Below are 16,924 nucleotides of genomic sequence, written 5' to 3'. Positions count from 1 at the left end.
AGGAAATAATTGCAATGGATAAGAGTGGAAAATATGAGGCTTGTGGGGCTGGTAGCTGTGGCATTATCAAATGAGGTAGCTGAATTTGTATTTTCTGATGCTTTGTTCGTGTTCTCTTTTCTGTGTCATAAACTTCAGACCGATACATGAGTAAGTGTTGAGAGAGGTGGGAGGACCTGAACTTGGTGCTGACACTGTGTGGGATTGTTGCCAGCATGTTCTTTAACTCTCATTTAGTCAGCCAGAGTGAGCACTAACTTAATCTTCTCGGTTTGCGTGGCACTCGTCTTAACGAATAGTTGCCACTGTGTAATCCTCAAGGCTGTATTGAGAAGCAATTGAGATCTGATTTCATGCTGCACCTTAATTTGTATCTTCTTTGAAACACTTCTGTTTTGTTGGGGTTTTTTGTTTGTTTTGTTTTGCTTTTGTGTTGGGTTTTGGTTTTGTTTGGTTTTTTTTTCCCCTTTTCCTCAGATCTGGCCTTTTTTCCAAAGGAAAAACTGATATGAAAGGTAGACAAAGTTACTGCTTGTGACTTCTTTTGGGTTTTGTTTGTTTTTATATAGGTTTGTGCTTTACTTCCAAACACTTGAACTGTTTCTCTACTGCTGACAAAGATGACCTCTACCATAGTAAGTAACCAAATATTTGTCTCTGATTTTATTTTTAACAAGGTTTAATTTCTTTACAATTAACAGCCTCTTGAGTGATGTCCTGGCTAATGAGTCATTTTAAAGTGTGCACTATTTATTTTCTTTCCTGCAAAAAGGGAAAGATCTATTGTGAGGCAGGTGTAAGAGATTTATTTAACCAGCATTCGAAGTGCTCAGATACACCTGTGAGAGATTTATGCTTTTTAAAGCTTATTTTTGAGGGATGGTTTGGAATGGTTTGTAACTAGTTCTTAAAACTCTTCCAGGACAAATATTCCACAACATGTTGCAGGCCAGTGTCTTTCAGAAATAGCTTAGGCATACCTAGTGTTGTCTTAGGACAAAATGAAGCATTTATCCTGGACAACTGCATACACAAAGGCTGTTACATGTCAGTTTCTTTTGATGGCAGTATTGCTTCAAACTGTCCTTTCCACTTATTTCTGCCTTTTCAGATGTTCCAGGGCAATGATTTTTGTGGCCAGCTGGAAGACGGGGCTCAATAATCCTTCTTAGGTTGAATTACTTTGGATCAGGAAACTGATCTCTTCATACTCCTTCTAGCCTCACTCTGTTCTTTTTCTTATTCAAAATGTGAGGTATAAGACATGTACTGTAAATCTCTTTCTCCTGGTAAATTGCAGTCAGTAGCACATGCATGCATGCATGGTGTGCTTCTGCATTGGCAGAATTAGTAGAGTTTTCGAATGCAGATGGCATCTGAAATTTATTTTGTCCTAATTGCAGTCTCAGCTCTTGTTTTTAATTTTCTCCTACTTCCTTCCCCTCAACGTTATCATACAGAGTCCACTGCCATACTATGAAAATCATGGCTTTCAGGCAGAACATGTCTTCTCTGCCAGGCAGCCAGTTGGTGCTAACCAATATCCACAATACTTTTCAACAAATGTGCCATCAGTGCCAACCTACGTCCCAACCATTGTTACCAGCCAGTCAACTAGGCCAGTAGCACCTTCATCTGGCAGAATGTGTGCATCAAGTAAGTTTTGTTGGGATTTCTTTCAATACTAGAATCAGGGCTTTCCAAAGTAAGATAACAAATAAAAGGGATCTTGCCTTCCAGCTCCTGTACTGAGGGGGCCATCTCCCTATTGATGGAGCAGTAATAGCAGGCTGGGATGTTGGTGTAACTGGGTAGGAATCTGGGTGATTTGGCGGAAGAATGGTAGAACGGAGAAAAGTTTGCTTAGCAAAAAATGTCTGTTTTTTATGTCAAGGATAGTACTGGAGGCTCTTATTTGTGAACGTAATTTATCTTTCTTCTTGTTCTCGTTTCAGGCATAAAGAAAATCATAATCACTATAATATTGATTTTAATAGTCATTTGTTGTGCAATTGCTGCTTTCTTCATTTGGTATTTTGGTAAGAATTTTTTTGTTCTGTTATGATAGAAAAGATGTGTTAAACTTCTAGGTATACATTCTTATCTCCCATTTTATGCTGAATTAAGGACAGGGAAGTCTTTGTTGCCTCTCCCTTGAAAGAAGAACTAATATGGGATCCTAATAGCTCAGTTTTGGGTGGTAGGGCTTTTTTTGTTTGTTTGGGTTGGGTTTTTGGGTTCGTTGGGTATTTTTGCTGCTTTTTTTTAATGCTGTCACTTTCATCAATTAAATATGTTTTTGCTGTTAAATGATTTCATCATATATTTTACTCTTTTGGAGCAGCTTATTCAGGTGGCTTCTCTGGAAAGCTCAAATCTATCTGGCAGAAGTTGATGCAGTACAACTGTACAGTGCTACAGCTATTAGTAAACAGTAGTTTGACCTCTTGCCAAGGCGTTTGCACTGGGGGATGGCTGGCACATGACTGTGTGTGGCCATCATATTCTGCAGTGCTTTTCATTAGAGAAGTCACTGCTCTGCATCCTCTCTAAAATGGAACTCTGTTCCAGATTTGAACTTTGAGTAATTTCAAGTGAAGGAAAGAGGCTGAAGTAAATTTGTATACCTTAACTGCAAGAGCGTAAACCGTCAAGATACATTTTATTTTGGTAAAATGAGATCTCTCTTGTCAGCAATAGTTACTGTCTGTTTGTTTCTGTGAGGCTTTTGCTGTGAAAGGTGTGTTAATGTCATGAGAGTCCAGCCTGTCTCTCCACTGTCAGCCATACCACAGATGATACGTTCACCTGGGAAGTTAACCTCAACCGGGGTGACTGAGCTCTGAGACTGAGCCAGAGCAATTCAGTTCAGTTTAGATGAAGTTTGCCTTGTGCCATCCTAATTTCCATTTCAATAAAAGCCACTTTTCAAAGGAAAAAAAAGATATGATTTTAGAAGCCTCTCTTTTCTGTTCTGTGTCAGAAAAGAAAGGGAGAGAGAAGGGAGTTAATTTCAAACTCTTGGGATGACACTTTGAGTCCTTAGCATTGTTTTTTTTTTCCTTTTACATTTTTTTTTTTACTCACTTTCCATTCATCCTGTGTAAACCAATCTTGTTTCAAGTGGTAGCAAAAGCAGAAGGATGTAATTGGAGTAATTGCTTTCTTCCTCCTTTTCTGTTTCTATGCTTTGTCAGTGTGAAGCTGACTACTTTTAGACAACTTAATGGTGCGTCCTTATTCAGGGGAGGTAGTAGAGACGATCCAATCAGTTGCATCAGTGGCAATGTGACAAGTGATGTGAAGGACAGAGCAATACATCTTCTGTTGAGTCAGGCTAGGTCTCCTTCCATCTCTGAGTTTGAGTTCTCCCTGACAGTTTGTTCTATCAAAGTAGAATGTTGCTTAAAATGAGAGTTGGCAGTAATTACGTGAGGCTAAGCTGATGTTCAGCCTACTGGCTGTGTTGCTCTCTCTTTCTGCAGTGGACAATCATTGTCTCATGTCCTTAATAGAGTGTGGATCTTCAGGAGTATGCATTCCACCCTCACAGTGGTGTGATGGAGTGAACGACTGCCCCAGTGGGGAGGATGAAACCCGGTGTGGTGAGTATTGACAAAATCAAGGGAGGGACCTTCAGTCAGCTGCAAAAGTTTTGGAGCAAATTGCCTTGTCCAATACTTGCTTAAATTACAATAGGACCATTTTAGCCCTGAAGGCTATATCTAGACACTCAGTTTATTTCCAGTCTGATTGAAAAGATGAAACAAAATGACAAACTCGGGGGGCTGAGTTTGCTTAGCTTTGAATCAGTTTTTAAAATACTGCCTTTTGAATTGACTGAGGTTTGTGCAAAACTGAATGCAACATTGTCTCTGGACTGAACAATTATCCTTCACTTCTTAGATGATAATATAAATCCAGTGGTCTTCACTCAGACCTGTCTTTTTTCCACATAGTTTGCATTTCTTGTTTCCCCAATAACATTTCAACTACTTCATAACACCTTTGTGTAAGAAAGTCTGGTCTAATCAGTGTTTCTATCTGAAAATATGCTAAGGGAATCATCAGCACAGAGCTAAAGGTGGAAACATCATCAATTTGCCCATTACAAAGATGTGGCATCTTGTTTTTAACACATAGAATCACAGAATAGTCTGGGTTGGAAGGGACCTCCAAAGTTCTAGTCCGACCTCCCCTCAGTCAGCAGGGACATCCCCAACTAGCCCAGGTTACCCAGGGACTCGTTGTGCCATTGCACTCTGAAACTCTCACTGTGCTCTTCTTTCTCTGGGAAATTTCATTCTGCACATGCCTCATGCAGGGTTAGCATTTACTGGCATATGCTCCAAGGCTGTTCCTCTCCATTTGGTTGAATAATGAGGCTTCAGAGAAGCTTGTTCAATCTCTTCTTTTGCTTGGAATATTTTGTATTAAATTGTTGCACAAATAAATGCATAATGGAGCATGGAATGTTAGATGTAATTGCTTCTTGTTACATTCTTGTTTTGCAAGCATTTCTCTGAAGAAATTTTGTGTGTTAAAATATAAAATGCATTACAATAGATTATATTTTACTTATACACAATTGGTGATATATTAATAAATACATAAGAAATAAAAAAAGACTGGCTATTGTAATCTTTATCAATGGTAGAATGTGAAGTGAATTTTGAGCATAAAAGCTGAAATGGAATCATAGAATCACAGAAATGGAAAGGTGAACACTATCTTGTACACTTGCATTTTCAAAGTGGTAGTTTTAAATTGCCTCACACAACAGATTAAAGTCATTGTGATATTTCCATCTACTTGAGGTTTACTCAGCATTTGAGTAGAGGGCAGCAGTAAATTCATACCAGTTCCTACATACAAGAAAATATTATGGCTTACAGTACCTTTAAGTAGAGAAAGAAAAGGAGTATAATGTGTGATGTTCTTTGTTTCTTTTTTTTTTGTTTGTTTCTTTTTTTTTTCCCTTCTTCCTTTTCTGGCAGTTAGACTTTTTGGACCAAACTTTATTCTGCAAGTCTATTCACCTGTCAGCAAATCGTGGTATCCTGTTTGCCAAGATGGCTGGAATGATGATTATGGGAAGACTGCATGTAAAGACATGGGCTACAGTGTGTAAGTCTAACCCTCATCAGCTTTTGCACACGCAAGGTTAAAACATCTGTCTTGCTGCTCTTAAGAATGAGTATCTGAAACAAAACCCAACTGACAATCTAGTTCTTGTGAACCCAGGTGGGTCTGATTTTAATGATGGAGGCTATTATAGAGTCAAAACAAAATGTTGCTCCCAAAACTAATGAGGCCTGGGACCTTTGCAATTGTTACCCAGTGGGGTCATTGGTATCCAGTACATTCGCTTACAACCATCTTCCAGAGCTCGCTTCAGTTCATCATAATTTCTCAATGACATCCAGTCTGACTCAACTCGTTATCATCAGTATTACATGGAAAGTCTTGCTCTTCTGAGGATGCAAGTAACACCAGCTCTCCATAAACATTTGTGGCCCTGAGTGCTGTCAAAGGTCTCCCCATCTAGCACCATAGCCTAAATTCTTTTGTGGTTGGTGTTGCCTCTCTTTCTTACAGCCGGCAAATAATGTGTTCTGTTGTGTGTGGAGTAATGGAGTGAATTTCTTGCCCAGGCAGGTAGAACTTATGTGTGCCCACGCTGCATTATGGCACTCTGAAATCTGATCTCTGAACCAACAATGACCCCAGTAGTTCCAGCTCCAGCCCAGCAGCAACTACACAGAGCTGGTCCTCAGCTAAGAAGTCCGGCAGAAGAGCAACATGTGCTACCTCTCTCATTGTCCCACAGAAACATGGCTGTCACAGCTTCTTGGACTTTGCTATACTGTATAAATGTATCAGCAAAGGCTTCTTTTCATCTTGCCCTGGTTAATGAGGCTGAGGATTCCTATCCATGTTGGACAAAAATATTATTTCAATCTAGTAACTATTGGATGGGAAATGGAACTTGGCACATGTTTAAAGAACTTGAGCCTCTGGCACTGTCCAATACCACTGGGGTCCTGTGTTTAATTAAAAAATAATGAAAAAATTATATATATTTAGTGCTGTTCATGTCAGAAGATAGATATCTTGGCACAGTTTATTGTTGCTTGTTTGAAAAATGAAACTAGTGGTTTCACAATGGACTTTCTGTTTTGCAGAGATACATATTATTATAGTCGAGGAGTACCAACTGAAATCAGCTTTAAAACTTACATGAAGGTGAACACAAGTGCTGGGAATATAGACCTGTACAAAAAGCTGTATAGCAGGTATCTTTGTTTATTACAAATTTCTTTCCTTTCCTCAGGGATCTTTTGAGCTGTTGTAAGAGGTGTAGCTTCTGTAACGTAATACAGGCACATCTTTTAATGGGGATTGTTAGAGGAAAAGAGACTTCAGTGTTTAATCTGATGGCAACACCTGCTCTCCCTTCTATTTGCACACACAACTGCTATTTCCTCATCCTTTCTCTCATCTTTTAAAGGAGAAGATGCCCTATCCTGTTCCTTGATGCTTTCTAGAAGGTTGCTGTGTCAGAGAGATGTTTCTAAGGCTCTTTGACCATCCACAGTAGTTTCTGTATGCTGAGAATAGTTGTAACACATTTACAGCAGCTGGTACAGATATATAGAGAGATGCATAGATATATATTTTTTCATTCACATGAACATACAGCATGTAAAAGGCAGAGCACTTGAACAGGTTGCCCAGAGATGTTGTACAGTCTCTGTCTCTGGAGGCATTTGAAATCCACCAGGATGCATTCCTGGGTGATTTGCTCTAGCAGGGGTGTTAGATCTTCAGAGGTCCCTTCCAATCCCTAGCATTCTGTGATTCTGTGTAAAAATGGATCTTCTACTGTGGAAAATATAATTTTTTTATTTTTTTTTTTTTTTAATGCTCATGAAGCAACTCTGAAGCATCTAGTTTCTAAACCTGTGGAGTAGTGTGCCTGCAAAGTTCCCATGGCTCTTTTGTTTAGGTTCTTAAATCAGCTCAATTTTTTCTGATGTTGCTCTTCATGTTCCCTAATGGGCTTACAAACCTTTTGTACTGGTGACTGCAGTCTTCCACAGGACAGTTTTGGTGAATGCAAGAAGTGGTGGAAGTTAGGTGGTTGCTGGTAGGGTAGCTAGAGTAAGTGAAGAAAGGAGAGAACCCTCAGCAGGAGGATGAGGGTGAAGGTAGATGGAAAAGATAGGAAGCAGCTAGAGGTTGAACTTTTCCCACCATTTTCTTCACTGTGTGCCTAATGTCCTTGTTTTGTTGTTTTGTTTTGTTTTGTTTTGTTTTCAAATTATTTCTATCTTAGTGATTCCTGTGCATCGGGAAGCGTGGTTTCTCTGCGCTGCATCGGTAAGTGACCATGGTTCTCAAACTTCTCCTTGTTCATGCTTTGAAATGTGCTGGCTGGGAAATCCTTCTGAATAAGTAATCACCCTCTTTTGATGGGCAAATGATTTAAATCTAGTTCCCTAGTTTGAAAAGGTATAATTTAAGGAGCAGAGTGGGAGAGGAGACAAGGAGGATGATGGATCCCTGGCTGCTTTTGTCTTTGTGCCCCTGATGCCTTTAAATTACTTGCCTGTAGTGAAGTTTTTAGCCCTCACTGGGCAGCAGTAGCAGCAGGTCTGTGGTGTATTCGCTTTCCAGTGTGCGGCCATCAGGCAGTGCCTTCCTGACAGCGATGGCCGTTGCCATCATTTCTTGTTGCACAACACAAAGGTTTGTGTCTGTGTGGCTTGCCAGAGATGCTCGAATAACCACACCGAAAAGTGTAGTTAACCACTGGTTTATGGTTTGTGGTGAACCGAGGGCAGCAGCTACCAAATACTCATCTTGACGTTAGCAATGTGAAGAGGGTTGAGGCTGCGGGAAACTCGGGATTTTAGTGTTTAAGTCAGGGGCCTGAGCTGCAGAATGCCACCAGTGCAGAGGTCAGACAGTCTGTACTCCCCTCTGCTAGCAAAGCCTGAGGTGCAGAAACTATCTTTCAGACCAGCTTGTCTTCAGCTAACATGTGTGTGTAATTAACTCCTCAGCGTGCGGCCTGCCCACTAAAAGCGCGAACACTATGAACAGAATCGTGGGTGGCAGTGGGGCAGTACTGGGGCAGTGGCCATGGCAGGTCAGCCTCCACGTGAAGGACATCCATGTCTGTGGGGGCTCCATCATCACCCACCAGTGGATAGTGACAGCAGCACACTGCGTTGAAGGGTGAGTCTCATCCATGTGGTCATCGGAGCAACTGACTTGCTCTTTTGTTTCTCAAATGGCAATTTTGTTTGTTCAGGCTGAAATGCTTAAATTTACTGAAGATTCCTAAACTTTCTGCTTTAAAACTGAATTAAATACCATTCCTCCCCTTACCCCCTGCCTTGCATGCAGGTGCTAGGTAGAGTATTTTCTATGTAGCACTATAGTTTTCAAGTGTTAAGGGAATATCTGTTCTGGAGGGGGCTGGCTGCAGATCATCTGTCTGCTTTCTGCAGGAAGAAAAATTCTTTTTCCTTAAAGATGGAAATTACATGAGGTGGTGCTGTTGGGCACAGATATCCACCTAACTGAAGAGGTAAACTCGAGGCACCAAACTTAATGACAGATGGGACAATATTTTCATGAAAGTGTTGAATTACACTTTGAGGAAGAGCAAAGAAAAGGGGGAAAAAAAAAAAAGGACCCCCCCCAACTCTTAAGTATCACAGAACTGCAGATATGATCAATTTAAAGATAATTATACTATTTATTTCCTTGTATATGCATGCTACAGGGTATTTCCCTGTATCTTCATGCAAAGGCCAAGTCAGTATTAAATGTAGGCTTATACCTATCCAAGGAACACTTTACATGGGCATCTCTGAGGAAAATAGCTGGTGCTTTGTATGTTTTTAACCTATAAAAGGAGAGCTGAGGGTGTTGTGGTACCTTGCATGGAGTGGCAGGATGTTTGAAAGGTGGCTGCTTCTGCTGGAGGGAAAATTCACTTAGCAAAAACATTTTAATGGTTGATTGGGTTGGATCACAGTTTGAGTCTAAGCCAAAGGAAAATAACTTTGTCCTTAACCTTGAGAAAGGAATGCAAGTGCTTAATTTTACATGACGATCTTATCCTTTCTTTGTTTTCTGATATGAGCTCTGTAGTATGCTTTAGGAATGGTAACCAAGCTGTAGCTCACTGACATGTGAGACCTCAGAAATAACTGCTTGATCCCTCAGCCGTGGAAATCAATAGACTTCAGTGTTGCAGTCTCAGACTATAATTTGCTGTGTTGAGTGACTAAGGAGATAGACAGTGATACTTAATCTATTTCAAAGAATTTTTTTTTAAACATATTTATGAGATCAGTCAAACTTTCCCAATTTTCTTGCAATTTGTTTACCTAGTTCTTTAGAAATGGTAGTTGAATGCACTGTTGTACATGCATTTGACTACAATTTCTGAGGACATAATCTTTTGAAGGTCATAATCTGTGACTCATTGCCAGAGAAGCAAAACTTTTGAACCTTTCTTCTTTTCTGTAGACGATTTTCTGACCCCTACAGCTGGAGAGTTTATGCTGGGATTCTGAACCAGGATGAGATGCTCTTCAGAAATGGATACGGAGTGCAACTGATAATTTCCCATCCAGATTATGATACAGACTCTAAAGACAATGATGTTGCTCTTATGAAGTTAGACACACCACTGAGTTTTACTGGTATGTATTCTGCTCTTCTGAAGGCAAAAATCCAATGGCAGCGAACACATCTTTTAAAACTTCTGGAGTTAATCAAGAAATCAAGATAGTAGGCTGAACATGAGCCAGCAGTGTGCCCAGGTGGCCAGGAAGGCCAATGGCATCCTGGCCTGTATCAGGAATAGTGTAGCCAGCAGGACAAGGGAGGTTATTCTTCCCCTGTACTCAGCCCTGGTCAGGTCACACCTTGAGTACTGTGTCCAGTTCTGGGCTCCTCAATTCAAGAGGGATGTTGGGGTAGTGGAACGTGTCCAGAGAAGGGCAACGAGGCTGGTGAGGGGTCTGGAACACAAACCCTATGAGGAGAGGCTGAGGGAGCTGGGGGTGTTTAGCCTGGAGAAGAGGAGGCTCAGGGGTGACCTCATTGCTGTCTACAACTACCTGAAGGGAGGTTGTAGGCAGGTGGGGGTTGGTCTCTTCTCCCAGGCAACCAGCACCTGAACAAGAGGACACAGTCTCAAGTTGTGCCAGGGGAGGTATAGGCTGGATGTTAGGAGGAAGTTCTTCACAGAGAGGGTGGTTGCCCATTGGAATGGGCTGCCTGGAGAGGTGGTGGAGTCGCCATCACTGGAGACATTCAAGAGGAGACTGGATGAGGCACTTAGTGCCATGGTCTAGTTGATTGGATAGGGCTGGGTGATCGGTTGGACTGGATGATCTTGGAGGTCTCTTCCAACCTGGCTGATTCTATGATTCTAAGGATCCTTGTAGATACCTATGGGAATAATACAGAATGTTGGTGCCTTAGAGACAGAAACAACAGGGTAGAGGTAGAGACAGAGGGCACATTGTGATTTTCTAAGTAGGATTTATTTGAATCTAGTACACAGTAAGGGAGTTTGGGCTTGTCTCAATAATATATTTCTACCCCAAAATGCTGTATGATACTGAAGTGTTCCTACTCCTACATGTGTAGACTCAGCATGTAGTAGCAGAACAGCTAATTAAATGCTAAATCAAGTTACGTTAAATAATAATCAGAGAAAAAATCCAAACCAACTCCAAAATCAAATTTTACAAGAAACTCCTATCTTAGAAGTAAATTTAGGTTGTTTGTAAGCAAGCAGCAAAAAAAAAGAGGATTAAACCATTGCTTAAACTTGAAGTATTTTTTGTGTACAAGGCCTTTATATTTGAGTGCATCAACTTAAAGCTACCAGAAGTAACCCGGAGTGGTTCTCCTGAGAGCAGAGAGGTTGTCTCTTTGCCAGGCTTTTGTTTCGTGCTTCTTGTATACAGGCATTAAATCCTACTTGCATTGTGATTATTTTCAGCAGGGTTTTGCAGAGAGAATGCAAGAAGGTAGTTGTCAAGGTTTTCTGCTTTGTCCCCTACTGATCAGAAGAGCTGGTCTTAATTGTCCTAGCTGGTCAGATGAATTGAGCTAGAACCTTTATCCGTGCTTGTTCCTCACTTTGAGGTGAAGATTAGCTAGCCATCTGGGACAGAGCAGCTGGCAAGCTTACTTGCTGCTGCATGCAGTGCACGGTATTGCTTGTCTGCAAGGAAGGTGAAGTGCAGAGAAAATGCATGGTGTGTGTGTTTTTAAGCAATGGTCATGCCAAGATCTTTCATATTCATTTATTCTGAATTGCCTGGACATGTGAGGTTACAGATGTTACTGTGTTTGTTTTGTAGAAAATGTACGGCCAGTTTGTCTCCCTAATCCGGGAATGCTGTTCGAGCCTAATCAGCAGTGCTGGATATCTGGATGGGGAGCAGAGTACCAAGGAGGTAAACTCTGGAATAATTGGTCCTTCTTCCTGTCTTCTTCAGTCTACAAATAACCATTGCACAGGCTGGTGGGGCAATTTGAGCCAGATCAGTTCTTTCACTATTTTTTCACCCACTTCATAGCTCCTAATACTTACACAGGGCGTTCTGTCAAAAAGCAAGTTGTGATGTCTTGCATTCAGCAGACTGCAAAGGAACCCCAAATCAGGGGCTGGAAATATTCATACAGGAAATAATTCTGTGCCCCTGATAGCAGGGACACTTCTGGTGTAACAAGGACAGCAGTATGCCAAGCCAGTCCTCTGGCAAGACTGGGAAAGGACATGGGTTTATCCTTTCCACCACCTCAAGCTAAATTATTGTGATGCAAGTACATTTGTAACTAGTGAAAAGGAAAGGGAGGAAAGGTTTCTTTCAGTATGAGAAGGTTCTGGGCAGGGAGAGGGGTGTTGAGGAAGCTGAACCCTGAATATGGAAATTGCTAGCAGCTTGTGCTGGACTGAGAAATTGTGGGGAGGTTCTCTTCACCTCTTGGAGACTTCATGTGCTTTTAATAGCCCTGTAGATAACACAGTTATCTGGGCTGGAGTAAGCCAGTAGGTGCCATGTTGTCTTGCTTTGCAGTACACTGACAGCAAAGCAGAGTAACTGATTGGCTTGCAAGGGAATTTCAATGTCACAGTTGTCTCTGTGTGAAGGACCGTATAGCTTAACTGTCCTTCCTAATTTTTCTACTAAGTATTTCATCTGAGAGCCCTGGGGCTTTTTAGTCTGGAGAAGAGAAGACTGAGAGGGGATTTAATAAATGTTTATAAATATCTGAGGGCTGGGTGTCAAGAGGGAGGGGACAGACTCTGATCAGTCACACCCTGTGACAGGACAAGGGGCAGTGGATATAAACTACAGCACAGGAGGTTCCACCTCAATGTGAGGAGGAACTTCTCTGCTGTGAGGGTCATAGAGCACCGGAACAGACTCCCTGGAGAGACTGTGAAGTCTACTTCTCTGGAGACTTTCAAGACCCATCTGGATGGATTCTGGTGTGACCTGTGCTAGATTCTGTGGCCCTGCTCTGGCAGGGGAGTTGGACTCGATTGCAGGAGATGCCTTCCAAACCTAACATCCTGTGAACAGTACAAGCTGCTGAGATTTGTAACAGTAGCGCAATAGGATATTGTTCTAATTTTGTCTCTATATGTGTGTTTTTGTTTCAATTTTAGGTAAAACATCAAATAACTTGAATTATGTTATGGTGCCCTTAATAGAACGTTCCAGGTGTAATTCTGTCTATATCTACAATGGAATGATTTTGCCTACAATGATCTGTGCTGGATATCTAGCAGGAGGATTTGATTCCTGTCAGGTAATTAGTCCTAATTCACACCTAATAATGATTATTTTTGTGGTCTTATTAGTAGGCTTTATTAATAATCTATTAATTACAAACAGCTCCTATGGCTAAAAGAATAAATTGGGCTTTTCGTTTCTTTTATGGTGCATTCCTTTAAAAAGGAGAGCTTTTGTTTCATCTTCTGAATGGCTGCCAGTGGTAGGTTCTTGCTATATACCCAAAGAGGGTGAGGAAGTCCTTATTAGTGTTTCAGGGATATCTGGTACTTGAAAATGAATGACTGCTCATCATATTCATGGTCATACCTTATGTTGTGCTTGTGAACAAAGAACTCAATAATGCCTGCGTGGTTTGGTGCTCTGGGCAAACAACTTTTATCGCTATTGCAAGCTGTCTTCATTTAATACTGTCATTGCCCTCACAGTTTGTCTCAGTGACCACCTTAAAATGGTGGCTTTGAAACTTAACCTGTATTCCTGAAATGTATCTTCCTGAATTGTGTCTTTCCTGATGTCCAAGCCACTTAATAATATGCTTGTGTTTTGTGCAGGGTGACAGTGGAGGTCCACTAGTAACTAACAAAAGCTCTGTGTGGTGGCTGGTTGGAGATACCAGCTGGGGAACTGGCTGTGCTAGTCCCAATAGACCTGGAGTGTATGGAAATATGACTGTGTTTACGGATTGGATATATAAAAACATGCAGGTAAAATATTTGGATGTTTTGAATAATTTTAAATGGTCCAAATCCTCAATCTTGATTTGATTTATAAAAATAAATAAATGTGACCTGTCTGCTAATGAAGCTATTCTGTTGAGAAGCATTCAAGTACTTGATAAGATAGTCTGTCAGTCTTCAGCAGAACCTGAAGCTTTGATTTTTTTTTTTTTTTTTTGTGTGTGTGTTTTATTTATTTATTTATTTTTTTTAACAGGCAAACAGATGACAAGGTTTTCAGTCCTTCTTGCTGATTGATGTTTCTGAGAACGAGAGTAAATGAAGCCACGAGTGCCTGGGATATTTATTCACTTTGCAAATGATTGTTTGTTTGTTTTTTTTTTTTTTTCTCTCATTGAATTTGCTTCCTAAAAATGACATGAAGGATTGCACACTTGGTTCTGTGCTGGCTACAGTGACTGATTTTAATCAGTGAAGGATTATCACAACAAGCACCTTTCTTGTTGTTGTGGTGCCTAGCCGAGTCTGTCAACTGCTTGCTGAAATGTCTCTCTTTAGTTGAGTAACTTTCACTTGATAATCAGGCACAGGCTTATAATGGCAATTTTAATCACAATTTAATTTAAGATTTTCTCCTAGCAGGATGCTACAACAGTTGGTTTAGTAGTGTTTTAAATTAAATATTAAGTAATGTGAATGTTCAATCTCTAAGCTGCTGGTTGGCAATTTAAAAAGAATTTTTTTTTTTTTTGGTACATGTGAAGGGAAGTTTTCATGCACTATGGCAGAGGCACAGAAAAAATTACTGTATATTCAGGTCGTTAAAAATCCTCAGGATCTCAACACAACAGTCATCCAAGTCAGATCATTCAAGTGAGACCAGTCTGACTTAGTAATTACAAGTGCCATTCCACCTTAAGCTGTGCTGAACCCATACAGGGCAAGCCCTGCAGTCACTCTCGCTGTGAAAGGTGGATGCCCCAGAGCTGTAGAAGGGAGAAGGGAGTTAAGTGTTTTGATGGAGAGGTCCCTGGCTGTGCACATCAAGGTTGACTCTTGAACTGTCCCTGCTGTAAGGCAAAGGGCAAAGTTTTCCAGTGAAGCTGTGTTGCAGGTGATAGGCCTCTGATGGCAGACATGCATATTCAAAAAAACCCCAAGTCTGCCTTTCTGTGTAACCAGATGATCTACCTCATTTGTTAAATTTGGCTTTTAACTCCTTAGAGCTCTCTTTTATGTATCTACATGTGTGCTTTTAGCAAAATGTGATTAATGCCACCTCAACTAGGATTTAAAAAATAATTTATAATCATACTACAGAGGATCAAAAAGCCATACCAGGTGACTTTTGTTAAGAAGGATAAATCTTTTGAATGAAATGACTCCTCTAGTCTCGTTTTCTCTTTTGGTACTGAAATGCAATCTTACATATAAACACTGCAAAAAAATAAATATTTTGGTTTTTTTACAAATAGTTTTCTGTGGTAGTGATCTGTTTCTGTTTGTTTGTTCTTTGCAAGCAGGTTGTAGGATTCAGTGTCTGAAGTGCTTTGAGAATCTGATGTAAAAAAACCACAACCACCCAACAAAACCAACCAACTCCCCCCACCCCAGCCCCAACAAATAAAAAGCAAAAGAAAAACATCACAACAGGGTAAGCCAAAAGAATTGTTTTAATTCCAATATTTCAGACCTTTGAATGAGCCCAGGGAAAGGGAGCTGGATGTCCAGGAATGTTGGATGTCTTTAGTGACTTGTTTAACTTAAAGGTAGTGCATCATTCTGTTGTTGCATCTTATACTGCCTGAAGCAACGTCAACCTGCCTCTCCGATGTGAGATTGGGCGTTTTCAATAGCACATGAGATGTGAGATTGGGTGTTTTCAATAGCACATGAGCATCAAGTGTGCATTAGGGGATACCATGAAATTGCCAAAATGTACTTTGAAAATAGAGGTTAAAGTTGTTAGGGTATCATACTTTTTTTTTTTTAATGACTTCTGTCCTGCAGCACTTCAAGTCAGTGGTAGCAAACCACTATACTGACACGTGGGAAATTTGCTGTAGTGCTAAAACACACTTAAGAAAACTGTATGCTAGGTCACAGATGTCAGCTACTGCAGTTCCATGTCAGAGGGTCAAACACATTCTGTCATTCTGAGCCTGAAGAGAAGGCTTCCTTTCTAAGCATCTTGCAAATCGCTTTATGGCACACTAGTACACACACATATTTCTTTTTTTTTTTAGCTGAATGCAGATATTACTCTTGCTACACAAAGCACAACTTTGCCCATGAAAATAAATACTCCACGTGAAATATGTCATGAATACAGCATGCATTATTATTATATTTTGCATTGTCTGGTGAGAAATGAAAAAACTTTTGGAAAAGTTCTCCTTGCCCTAGGGAAGTTAAAAAGAAGCAAGCTAAACTGTAAAATACTCTTCTAATGTTTGGCACCCTGGGTGATTTAATCCCTTTGAGTGTCCAAATCCTGCCATCTATTGAATTACTTATCAGGCCCAAAATTTCAGACATCCAAAAGAAAGCCTCTCAGCCTTTCTCTACAAATCAGAGAACTGAAGGAGAAATGGAGCCAATGGCATCCTGTGGATGTCCCCTAGATTAATTTAATTTCCTTTTCCCTCTGTAACACTTCATGGCCTTCAAGTGCACCCTCTTTACCTACTAGCTGGGACTTTAGAGCAGTGACACCTTAAAGAGGCGTCTTTCAGGCAATGGCAGGAAAGACAACCACCTCAGCAAGGCACAAAACCACAAAGGAAAGCAGGATGGCTGGGGTTGTAGAGTAAACTTCATATAGAAAAGTTGGTCAGATAATTTTGATTTCTACAGTTTGGGAGTTGTACAACTGAAAGCCCTCAGCCTAATGAAGAAAACCCAAACAAACAACAAAAGACAATCCTTGGAACTCAAGCTTTTTAATAATGATTTCAATGATTATACAGAGTTCATAAAGTAAATGTTTTAAAACAAGGTAACATTTATTTAATCACAGCACCCCTCTCGGTTTAAAGAGTGGACAGAAGTGATTTTACTCTCAAAGGAAGTAAAATAAAGATGCTGGAGGAAGAACTCCCTCCAGAGAGCCAAAGGGAGGGAGGAAGGAGAGCCTTGCTGCCAATTTATAAAGAGACAGCAGAATTATGGAATTGAATAACAAAATTACAATTTCCCAGTCCATCTCCTGGACCTTTCTGGTCTTCCTGGAAGACTCAACTCTTTTATTTTTTTTTTTAAAAAGGCACCCACCTCAAACCACGACAACCCCTAGTGAGTGAGGTATGTGTTGATGTCACATTTTTAGTGGCTTTTGCAAAGTTCTTCAATAATGCTAGATAATAAAGCTAGAACAATGTTCCTAAAAACTGAAGGAAT

General features: G+C 40.5%; 1 protein-coding gene across 1 annotated transcript; it reads left to right on the top strand.

Annotated features, from left to right (window-relative positions):
• Positions 1 to 620: 620 nt before the first annotated feature.
• On the top strand, positions 621 to 15,069 carry TMPRSS2 (transmembrane serine protease 2). The gene is made up of 13 exons (XM_054394399.1): positions 621 to 635; positions 1,461 to 1,656; positions 1,956 to 2,039; positions 3,486 to 3,605; positions 4,998 to 5,127; positions 6,186 to 6,296; positions 7,340 to 7,383; positions 8,070 to 8,244; positions 9,550 to 9,725; positions 11,403 to 11,498; positions 12,719 to 12,861; positions 13,400 to 13,552; positions 15,049 to 15,069. Exons 1-13 carry the CDS (start codon positions 621 to 623, stop codon positions 15,067 to 15,069), a joined length of 1,464 nt encoding a protein of 487 aa, XP_054250374.1.
• The last annotated feature ends 1,855 nt before the right edge of the window (positions 15,070 to 16,924 follow it).

The sequence above is a fragment of the Indicator indicator genome, chromosome 1, assembly GCF_027791375.1.
Source record: "Indicator indicator isolate 239-I01 chromosome 1, UM_Iind_1.1, whole genome shotgun sequence".
Lineage (NCBI taxonomy): Eukaryota > Metazoa > Chordata > Aves > Piciformes > Indicatoridae > Indicator > Indicator indicator.
The sequence above is the reverse complement of the archived record's forward strand: the minus strand, read 5'-3'. Positions and strand labels throughout refer to the sequence as shown.

Excerpts from the sequence above, each read along its gene's own strand:
- TMPRSS2 (XM_054394399.1), top strand. Across the intron at positions 11,499-12,718 it reads GGGAGCAGAGTACCAAGGAG|GTAAAACATCAAATAACTTG; the intron begins GTAAACTCTGGA and ends TTTCAATTTTAG. Across the intron at positions 12,862-13,399 it reads GAGGATTTGATTCCTGTCAG|GGTGACAGTGGAGGTCCACT; the intron begins GTAATTAGTCCT and ends TGTTTTGTGCAG.